This window comes from Platalea leucorodia, assembly GCF_965183815.1.
Source record: "Platalea leucorodia genome assembly, chromosome: 3".
Classification (NCBI taxonomy): Eukaryota; Metazoa; Chordata; class Aves; order Pelecaniformes; family Threskiornithidae; genus Platalea; species Platalea leucorodia.
This window is the reverse complement of record NC_138825.1, coordinates 56386004-56396429: the sequence shown is the minus strand read 5'-3', so window position 1 is coordinate 56396429 and position 10426 is coordinate 56386004. Positions and strand designations below refer to the sequence as shown.

The following is a 10426-nucleotide window of genomic DNA, read 5'->3' as shown; positions in this document are numbered from 1 at the left end:
CTTCTTTCCTTCTCCTTCACACCCCTTTCCCCCCAAGTCCCCTTTACGCTGCAACAGCTCTACCAATTAACAAAAAAATTGCATATGTTTAATATCAGTAATGTTATTGTACTTAGCTGTCACCTCATGTTTGTAACCTGTTCTCAAGAGTATACATTTTGATGTTAAAGAGTTCTATTTATTGGTGCTCTTTCCCTGTCCTCTGCTGCCTCTTCCATCAAAATAATTAAATCTTAGTTATTTATTATGCACACATTATGTATTGTGAAGCTATTCCTTAAGAGAGATATGACAATATATCACAGCTTTCATGTTTGTTAGGAGGGAAAACTGTTTCTGAGAAAGTCCACTTTGAAGTGCGCATCTCAAACTGCTGATGCAGAAACCAGTGTCTTATTGCAGAGACTATTTTATATCCTAATTCTTCTACCTTTGGTGGGGGGACACGACACAGGGTGGAAGTACGGCACCATTTTTCATTCACGAGCAACCTGTGGAAGGAAGAAGGGTAATCCCTCCAGCTCTAATCAACCAAGTGATGCGATACAGCAACACTTAGAATTTTAAACACTCATCAACAGCAATATAGAAATGATTGTTTTAAATTCAGACGCTCGTTAAATGGATAGCATCAAGGACAGTTTCCTGTGGCTTTCTAAGGTCAGGATCTGGTTTTCCTAAGCCCCGTGGTACACGATGCTGTTTTCTTTCCCAGAACACCACCCTTTAGAACAGTTTGAAGAGCTGGAGACTGTCACAAAGCAATGAATGATGTGGAAATATAAATGGATACGTCATCTTCACTTGGCAAACCCCATCGTTGCGAATTATGGAAAGTAAAGAGCTAAATGAAGCCAAGCGATTGATCCAACTTCTGCTTCTTGTAATGCTCCCTTTGAAAATGCGGCCGTTCCCCTCAACCGCCGCCGCGGGCTTTCAAACGGTCGCGGCGGGGCGGGCCCGCCCCGCCGCGACCGTTTGAAAGCCCGCGGCGGCGCAGGCGCAGTCCGCCCTTCTCACCTTGAACTGAGGGAGGCGGAGCATCTGTTTTCGTAGCAGCATTGGTGGTTCAGTGGTAGAATTCTCGCCTGCCACGCGGGAGGCCCGGGTTCGATTCCCGGCCAATGCAATTACACTTTTCTTTTCCCGCTCTTATTCCCCCAGCCTATTTTTTTTTTTTTTTTTTTACTTAAAAATTAAAAAGCAAAAAGCTTATCGCTGTTCGTAATAACGCTAAAAAAGACGCCTACGTGTTATCGGCCTATACGGGCGAACCTTCACCCCCCGCTTCGCCAGGCTGGAAGTGACGCAACCGGATTTGCCTTCAAACTGCCGGCGGCGGCGGCAGGAGGCGGGCAAGGCCGGGGGCGGGGTTAGTGCCGCTGGAGGAGGAGGAGGAGGAGGAAGGGAGAAGAAGCGGCGGGGTCGTGGCTGCTGGGAGCTGCTGCCGCGGTGGGGCCGAGCTCTGGAGAGGAGTAAGTGACGCGCGGTGTTTTCCCTCCTTATGGCGGCCGGGATGTCCGTCCCTCTCCCGCAGTGTGGCCGTTGCGGGGCGCACCTCCCCCCGCCCCGGCCTGAGGCGAGGGGCGACGCCCGCGCCCCGCGGGCCGCCCGGAGGGGAGCCGGGCACCCCTCCGCCCGGGCGGGAGGAGAGTTTCGGCTCCTCTGTCCCGCGGCCCGGGGACCCGGCGCTGGTTCGCAGGGCGTGAGTCGCCGCGGTCGTTGCCGTCGTTGACACCCGTGACTCTTACACCGTGCTCGTCGGTCTTAGGTCACTGCTGCAGCTTGTACGTGCTCGGAGCCGCACGGGGCATCGCCGTGGCGTCCCTGAAGCCGTCGAAAGGCGCCTGCCGGCGGGTGTATGGCTGCTCAGCAGCCTGCCCCTGGGGAGTCCGGCTGGGTGGGCTGCTCTGGCATGGCACCGTTTCCAACGCCGAACTTTGGTTCCTACTTCTCCCTTCCCCTCCACCTGTTTGTTTGTTTGGTTTTCTTAATCACAGAATCATAGAATCGTTAAGGTTGGAAAAGACCCTTAAGATCATCGAGTCCAACTTAATGAAGTAAGCTTTTTGCAATTATGCTAGTTGTCTCTCCAAACAGAGAGAAGCAGTTGGTATCAATTCTAGATATCCATTCTGCTGCAGACCCTTCTAAATTTTCTGAGAAATTTGCTAATTTAACATTGGCTGTCTAAAAGAATGCCAGCTCCTGTGAAATGGGGAGTAAGTAATATTTTTTTTTTTTTTTTTTAGTCTTTTGAAAGGTTTAGCCTTGAAAGCATCTGCCAACAGTGTATCTATCTAATGATTTTTTTTGTTGTTGTTTTTTGGTTTGGTTTTTTTTTTTTTTTTGTGCTTAAACAGCTAAGTATGCTTATGTTCGTGGTTGCTGGTGGTTTTTCTTTTGCTACCGTTACTGTTACATACAATAAGTGGATGAGAACCAGTTTGTTTAGTGTCCAATAAGTCTGGCAACTCTTCTGTTTCCCAAGTAATTAACACAATTGCTTGTTGATACCAAATGTTGCTAGGAGTGGATGTTGTGAAGAAGAGTACTGAGACTGGAAGGGAGCTCGGAGGTGATGCAGTCCGATGACAGGCCACTGTGATCACTAAAAAGCGATTCCTGAAAGCTGGGACTTCGGGGGGTTTTTTCTCTTCTAGCTTGTTGAGAGAACTTTCTGAATTTTACATGGTTACTTTGATGTCAGAGCCTGTATAGCAGGCTGAAATAATGGAAATGTGTACAGTCTGCCAAAATTCAAGCTCTGGCTTAATCCAAACATTAAGGCTGGACTGAAGGACTCTTTGGAAGTGTTTTCCTTGTATGGCTTGTGCTGTTCTCTGGGTCTGCAGAGTAGCTGGTGGGTCCCCCGTAGTAACTGATAGACACCAACTTTAATCTTCTGTCCCAACATTTGCATATCGATCTCTTCTTTTATTTTTTCAAGTTGGGGATTTCTTTGTGAAGCAGGATTGGTATTGTATTCAGTTACGGCTTCCCAAATTCTAATGTACGAATGTGAGCCGAAATTACTTATATTTGTTCCTTATGATAATTCCTTAAAGTCATTGTGGAAAACATGATGTATCCCCAGTGTTTTCTTGATGATGGTCAGCCTGTTATCTTTGAAATAAAGTATAAAAATAAGTTCTAAAACCTCATTCTCTAAAGTTGTAGGTATCTTGAACCTTTGTTACATTTCAGCCCCTGCTGCTCTTGGCTGTTCCAAACTCTAGAGGTATTTTAGGTGCTTGGAACAAATGATAAAATGTATTCTGATACTAGAGATGGGTTAATTTGATGGGTTTCTATTGTGTTAATTTCAGGGGACGATCTATACTCACAGCTAGTGTAGAGAATGAGTATTCTGATGGTGAAGTGTGTGTGTTTGTACACAGTGTAGAGTTAAACTTGCAAGGCAAAGTGCTTAGGTTATTGTCCTTATATCCTATTCACTGTAAACTTTACAAGCTCATTACTATTTCAGTTGCTGTTGGAACATAGATAGCTTCACTGGGCACGATTCATGGAGAGGTCCTAGCTGATAAGTGCAGCCTTGCTGCTTTGACATCCTGTTATGTGAGGGTACTAGATATTTGTAAATACTTTAAAAATTTTTAAGTGGTACAGGATCAGTTTTGTGGTTTGGTTTTGGTTTTTGGGGGGGGGGTTGTTTGTTTGTTTTTTTAATTCCTTCGGGTCTAGTTCAACTCTGGATTTGTGTATACTCATGCCTCTCCCATGTGTCTTACACCCTGCTCTGAGCTGCCACAGTCTACTATGACTTTCTGCTGCAAACTTTAATCTGGTTTCAGATTAGTACTCTAACTCCATTTTTTTTTCCCTGTCTTAAAACTGCTTCGGCATTTTCAGTTACAGGTACTGTAAGCCTATAGACTCACATTAGTGTATCAGCTCTGACACTACCTGTATTCAAGTGGCAGCAGCAGAGGCATGTCCAGACAGAAGGAGAGCCAGCAGCTTTTTCTGCCCCACTTGTACAGGAGAGCCTTGTATTTGGAAGCCACTTCAAGCTCTTCTGCTCTTATGACTCAACAAGAAGCAACAAATTAAATTGTTTTTCTAGTTTAAACTAAATTCTCTTGCATTTTCAGTACCACTGATGAAACAGATGGATTCCTGTTTTTTTGTTGGAATTACTACTTTTGGTTATGTTGGAAGCATTATAAGTTTAAGTGAGCACCTTCTCCCTCTCCTTCCTCCCCCCTGCCGCATGAGATATTAGCTCATTCTTCTTCTGTGTCTGTTTCTCTTTTCTATCCTTCCTTTCTCTGTCTTCTCTCACCTGAAAATCACATTTACTCTTTTGTTATGTGCAATACTGTCATTTTGGTCCCAAGCTTTCATATCTTTCTGACTTAGCCTCTTTAGATTTTTTTTTTTTCCATTCTTGCTATTTTCGCATTTCCAGATGAAAACTACTCTTACAAGCTTTTCTTTTTCCTAGATATTTAAACCGAATTGCTGTTCTGCTTTGATTGCTCTACAGCATTCAGTGTAAAAAAGTTATCTATTTCTTCTCTCTGTGTTTGAAAATCTAGTTTGGCGTTAGTAACTTGCTATTACTTGATTTTTAAAACATTTATTAGCATCTTGCTCAACTTGTGATTTTGGTGGTGTTAGTCATCAGTTTGAATTCTCAGGACAGGCAAACAGGTGTATCTGGTAGGATGAGCAGGAGTGGAAAAGCTTGCTCCTAAATATAGCAGGGAAAACTTTGGTAATAGCTGTGTGATGATCCATATAGCAGTTGAGAAACATCTTCAGGCTCTTTCTCCTGAGGTAAAAACCAACACAACTCCCAAGTCAAACTGTGTCTCCAAAGCCTAATTAGACTGGGATATGGTAGTCTTTGTAGTTGGTGGTCACATTAACTGTATCAGCTTGTAGGCATCGTTTTGGCCAGCTCAGCGAGTCTCTGGCCGGAGTGAGATTATATAGCGTAGGTTCTTGTGATAGCAGGTTTCCAGACTCAGCCCCGTGGGTCCCTTCTGTGTGGATGGGTGTGGGCTGTCAGCAGCCTGTCTTCAGCTCTGCTGCTGCCAGAGTTCTGCTGTTTGGGCTGTAGCTTTTCACAGCAGCTGTCTGCTTCAAGGGAAACTGGGGAAGGAGGAGCAAGGAAGGAAAAAGAAGAGGATGTTGACTCAGGAATGGATCAGCTGTGTGCCTGGGCATAAAGCTACTTGGGAAAGGGACAGAAAAAGGAGTGGAAGTCTTAAAATGTTTGATTTGTACTTAGCAGCCCCTCTTTACAATGGGGAGCTAATATTCTAGCAATAGGTTGTCTAATGTGTGCAAAGTGTGGCTTCTGAAACCTCTGATAAATGCGTCCAAATTTGACCGTGACCTGGTCTTGAAATGTGTTCAGTCTTAAGTCTGTTTATTGCGCATGTGAGTTTAGTACCTCTTGCATTCTTTAAATAGTTGATCTGTATCAAGTACGCTTCATCCCAGGGCTTAGCCGTAATTGCTTGTCTGCAATTGCTTGTTACTGGTACGGGGTACAGGTACTGAAATGAGAGCAAGACGACTGTCTTGCAGGCATGTTTATTTGTTTATTTTGATGTTTTCTGTGCTTGGTTCTAGGAAATTAGAAGAAGAGTGGGGAAATTCTTGGTATGCAAGAGACAGGAAAAGTGGAGACAGTGCAGGTATCTTAGAGAAGAAGGGGATTGGGATGTATAGGTAACAAATAAGAACATAGGATGACTGCTATATGGACAGTGGCTGTATCATAAAGAATAAGTGTACTGCTTCTACTTATTACTGTATTTGTATAAATCGTAATTCTGCTAATGCTACAAAGTGGAAGTGGTCACAGTCCATAATGTTTGCTCAAAAAAAAAAAAAAAAAAAACACCAACAACAAAACAACAACAAAAAAACCACCGGTGGGGAAAAGTAGCGTGGTTTGAACAATATGTTAAATAAAGTGGGTAGCTACACTCTAAATGTTTAATTGTGGCCTTTCCTTACCTTTCAGTGATAACTTAGCAGGCTCAAGGTTTTTCAAGAATCTCTTTTTAAGTGTAAAAACAAAGGTGATAGGAAGGTGTAAGCTGGGCATGGAAGGTGGATATTTGTTTCGAAGAAACATTAAATAAATCTGAAGAATTGTAAAATAAATGAATGGAAAAATAGTGTTCCCCACAAGGCAAAAATCAGATTGTTAAACTTGTATGCATGGAATGTTAAGGTAAAAAAATTAAAAAAAAACTTAATGCATCTGGAAGAAGGGCTTTGGTTTATTGTCTGTTGGGGTGTTTTTAAGCCATAGGCCATTATAGTATGGACGATGTAGTAGTGCTAACAGTAAAACACCGGTTTATCTTACAATAGAATAAAGAGGGAGGGAGAGTATGCAATTGTGTCTTGTAATGGTGCATTTAAATCTGCATATCTTGTATATGCTTTTCAACAGAATCTTCGTTGCATGGAACAATTCTATGAAGTCGAGAGTTTCATTTCTAGTAATAGAGAAACAATTATCTCTTTATATGGATGACATTCATTCTAGGACCTTTTTCTAACCAGTACATTTCCAGCTTCTATATTTTTATATGCCAAATGAGGTAATGAGCGTATGAAAATAGTCACAAAAATTTGTTCTGGTCCTGGGATTTTTTTTTTCCTTAATATTTCCTATTTTTTTCAGCTTCATGTTGAACATGAGCCTTGTTATGATCAGTGAGAATGTAAAGCTGGCCCGTGAATATGCCTTACTGGGAAATTATGACTCTGCGATGGTCTACTACCAGGGAGTTCTTGACCAAATGAATAAGTACCTCTACTCTGTCAGAGATACGTATCTGCAACAGAAATGGCAACAGGTAAATAGTACTTTTTTTGGGACATTTTGAGGGAAAAGCATTAAAGTAGCAAAAATTGGCTATCCTATGGTAAAGAAAAGTCTAAAAATACTTACACCATTCTCTGATAAACTGTAGTGCTGTTATATATATATAGGCTCTTTTGTTATTATATAGACTTATTTGAGTCTTCTTTATGACTTCTTGCGCTGATGATGACAAAACAGGGAATGGAACACAGCCCTGGGGAGCCAGTGCACTGTCTGGCTTGTCAGCTTCTTGCTGATGAGTGCCCCTGTGATGCTGACTTTTTTTAGGCTGGTGCCATTTTGAATAGTCTTATTTCCCTCTCAGTGTTTTAGTAGTGTGACTTACAGATCCTTAATAGAAACTGAGTTGTGGCTACCATGTTAATTTATCCTTAGCACAAACCATCATTTTTTTTCATTGACATTCAATCTATTAGGTTGCGCTCTTTTCTGTCGTGCTTGTTTAATATGCAAAATTTGTCAAAAGTCTCTTTGGTGTTAAATCCAAAATTTATTTGTTTATTCTTTAAATGTGATGAGGAAGGCAGAAAAACCCTCTTAATATCTGATGTGCGTTATTCTTGTCTATTGAAGTGGAATCAGGTAGCTTGTGAAACCTTGTGGAATCCATCCAGGCATTACGTGGGCTTGAACAGAGGACTGTTACAAACTTATTTGCAACGTGCTTAATCTACTTTTTTTTTTTAATCAGGTTTGGCAGGAGATAAGTGTGGAAGCTAAGCATGTGAAAGATATAATGAAAACATTAGAGAGTTTTAAACTAGACAGTACTCCATTGAAAGCTTCACAACAAGAATTACCAGCTCATGATGCAGAAGTCTGGTCTTTGCCAGTACCTGCTGAACGTAGGTAAGAGAACCTGAAGACCTAAATTAATGTTTATCAGGGCAAAGTGTGCTTTGACTTCAGCCTGTTCCTGTGTATTTTTTGTTCTAGAACTTAAATGTGTAACACTTAACACCAGCAGCTTGCCACCATTTGTGGTGAAGGAGATGCCATTTTGAGGCAGCCTACTTCAGAACGTTCTGGGGCTTTTATCTTATATAGGCTTGACTAATGTCAAGCTTTCCCCTCCCAAACTTAAGATAAACTTCTCATTCTATGGAAGCTCAACTCTGTTCCTGAATTGGTCTTCTCATCAACTTTAAAATTATTCTGCATGTAGCTCATATGAGAAGGATGAAGAAGTATTATCTGAGTAACAGTAAAATCTAGAAGTGTCCAAGCTCAGTTCCTTCTGTGTAGCAAGGTGGTTCCCTGATCTCCTTCATGAACTGGTCAGTTAGGCTAGCATAAGCTCAAGGGGAGGGGTGGGAACAAGCAGCTGCAGGCAAGTCTGCTTATTTCAGAAGTAGTTTTAGATTATGCTGGCTTAGTGTCTGTGAAACCGAGGCCCTGCAGTGTGGTTTGACAATGTAGCTGCTCCTGAAAGGATAGTCCTACCCTCCACAGTTGCCTGAGTTTTTTTCACTTTTGTCTTTGTTGGCATTCATTAGCTGGTTCAGGACGCTAAACTGGCAAAGAAGACATTGTTTTGTGAGGCTAGTGGCTTTTTGTTTGGCTTTTAGTTTGTTTGGGTTTTGTTTTTTGTTTTGTTTTGTTTTCCCTGAGATTAGCTATCTGAAGTGGTTAATTGGAGGTTCTAACACATGCCAGTGGTAGCATGAAGGAGGCAACAGGAATGCATGCAAAGCAGACATGGAACTGTGCACTTTGACAGAAAGTGACTATTCGATCAGCTTAGCTGTACTGTCAAACTGTTCTTTGAGGTTTTGAACTTAGAAGCTGTTTCTCACAGATGGATAACTTCAGTCTTTACGGGTACATTTTTACTTTTTTTGATTTATTTTAAGTCTGCTTTCTGAAAGAAATGGGTCTTGTGTGATCACACTGTTTCTGTTTCTCTCATTTAATAACTTTGGAACACTGCTAGCCAATCTCATTCAAACCTTCTGGACGAATAGAGTCTGGGAGGTAGAACTTTCCTAATGTTTTGAAGCTTTCTAGAGATACACAAACTCATGTTTCTAAAAAGGGAAAGACTTGAGAGGACTCTTTCCGTTCCATTTATCTTGCCAGCTGGTGAAGTATTGAGTTGTGATAATATGAAAAAGCCATGGTGAAAACTTGGGCCATGTTGTATTGGAATAACCACAGTAAAATCCTATACTGAGATAGCAGAGCTCACAAATTTAGGTGGAAATTAAGTGTGTAATCATACTATTTCTTTATTTTGAGCATTGGGGTGGAATTCATAGGTGGCTAAGTGTTCATAAATAAAAGTATAGGTTGGTAGATACTCCATTTGAAGAGTGACAAGACTTTAACACTCATGATCTTATCATTAGCATATTCATGTTTCGCAATATGCATTTCACCCTGAAGAGATATGTACAGTTCTGACAAACTTGCTGCTATGAATCAATTAAAGATAACTTTTACAAAGGTACTGGATCCTGATATATCTTGAATTATATGTCAAAACACATCTTCTAGTTCAAGTAAATGCTTTCCAAATCAGAGTCTTCTATTTTCTGTTCTCCAGAAATATCCTTGAACTTAAGCTTTACTGATAGCTTATTAATGCTGTAATTTTAGGAAGGCCCATGGAAAAAGTATGTCTGAGAGTGTAACGGATTTGTATGGGGAAGAAACTGAATTTCAAAAAGGAAATCCAAAGTACCAATGACGATACTGGTTTATTCATATACACTTCTGAAAGTAGTTTAGTTTCAAACAGCTGTAGGCCTCACATATATATTTTCTTTCCCAAGAAGTGAAAATAAAAGGAAGTGAAAACAAAATTGTCATTCCCAAGAAACCTTTACATTTCTTTGGGTAGGAGAGTGAGGACCATTGTGATAAGGAGAAAATATATTGGTTTGGTTTGTTTTTTTCCTAAGCTCCATAATACTAAGATTACTTTTATTTATGAAATATACGAAGCAAGGAGCTTGTTTTAAGCAAACGACCCCTGAGCTTGTGGCAAAGGGAAAATGGATTTTTAGTGACTGTCTAAAAATGTCTGTCTTGTTTCTGACATACAGATTTTTGTCTTGAGCAAAATGGCTTTTCAGTTTGTAACCACTTGATTTGGTTATGTAGTGCTCACCAGTGACTTTACACTGAGGCTTTTTGCATATGTTACAACTAATTAGACCTTCGCCAGGACCCAGAAAACGTCAGTCTGCTCAGTGCAGTGATTGCAGAGGTCACAATAATCGTATAAGTGCAGCTGTCAGAGGCCCTCACCGTCCATCCTCTCGAAATCCTAATGATAAAGGGAAGGCAGTCCGCAGCCGGGAAAAAAAGGATCAGCAAAATAAAGGAAAAGAGGAAAAGGTAAGCTTGCAAATAACTTCATGAAGTTGAGAAGCTCAGTCTTGCTTTCTTAATATTGAGTGTATTATAAAATTAGATGCCTATAAAATTTTTCTTCTGTTCAAGTCAGCATGCTGACTTTATTCTCACCTTGTAAGATATCTTTGCTTTATGGACAGTCTTGGTTACTGATTGATTAAAAACAAACAAACAAAACAAAAC

At 41.0% G+C, this 10426-nt stretch overlaps 1 protein-coding gene across 3 annotated transcripts in view; it reads left to right on the top strand.

The window, feature by feature from the left end:
- Positions 1 to 1390: 1390 nt before the first annotated feature.
- The window catches only part of KATNA1 (katanin catalytic subunit A1), a 19763-nt gene continuing 10727 nt past the window's right edge, over positions 1391 to 10426 (top strand). For 2 of the 3 annotated variants that reach the window (XM_082307262.1, XM_082307264.1), the window contains exons 1-5: positions 1391 to 1475; positions 1772 to 2060; positions 6680 to 6854; positions 7575 to 7732; positions 10042 to 10225. In XM_082307262.1, the coding sequence (XP_082163388.1) occupies positions 2056 to 2060; positions 6680 to 6854; positions 7575 to 7732; positions 10042 to 10225 (522 nt within the window). In that variant the 5' untranslated portion in view covers positions 1391 to 1475; positions 1772 to 2055. The remainder of the gene's footprint in view (positions 1476 to 1771; positions 2061 to 6679; positions 6855 to 7574; positions 7733 to 10041; positions 10226 to 10426) is intronic. The other variant, XM_082307263.1, reaches the window with a different exon arrangement.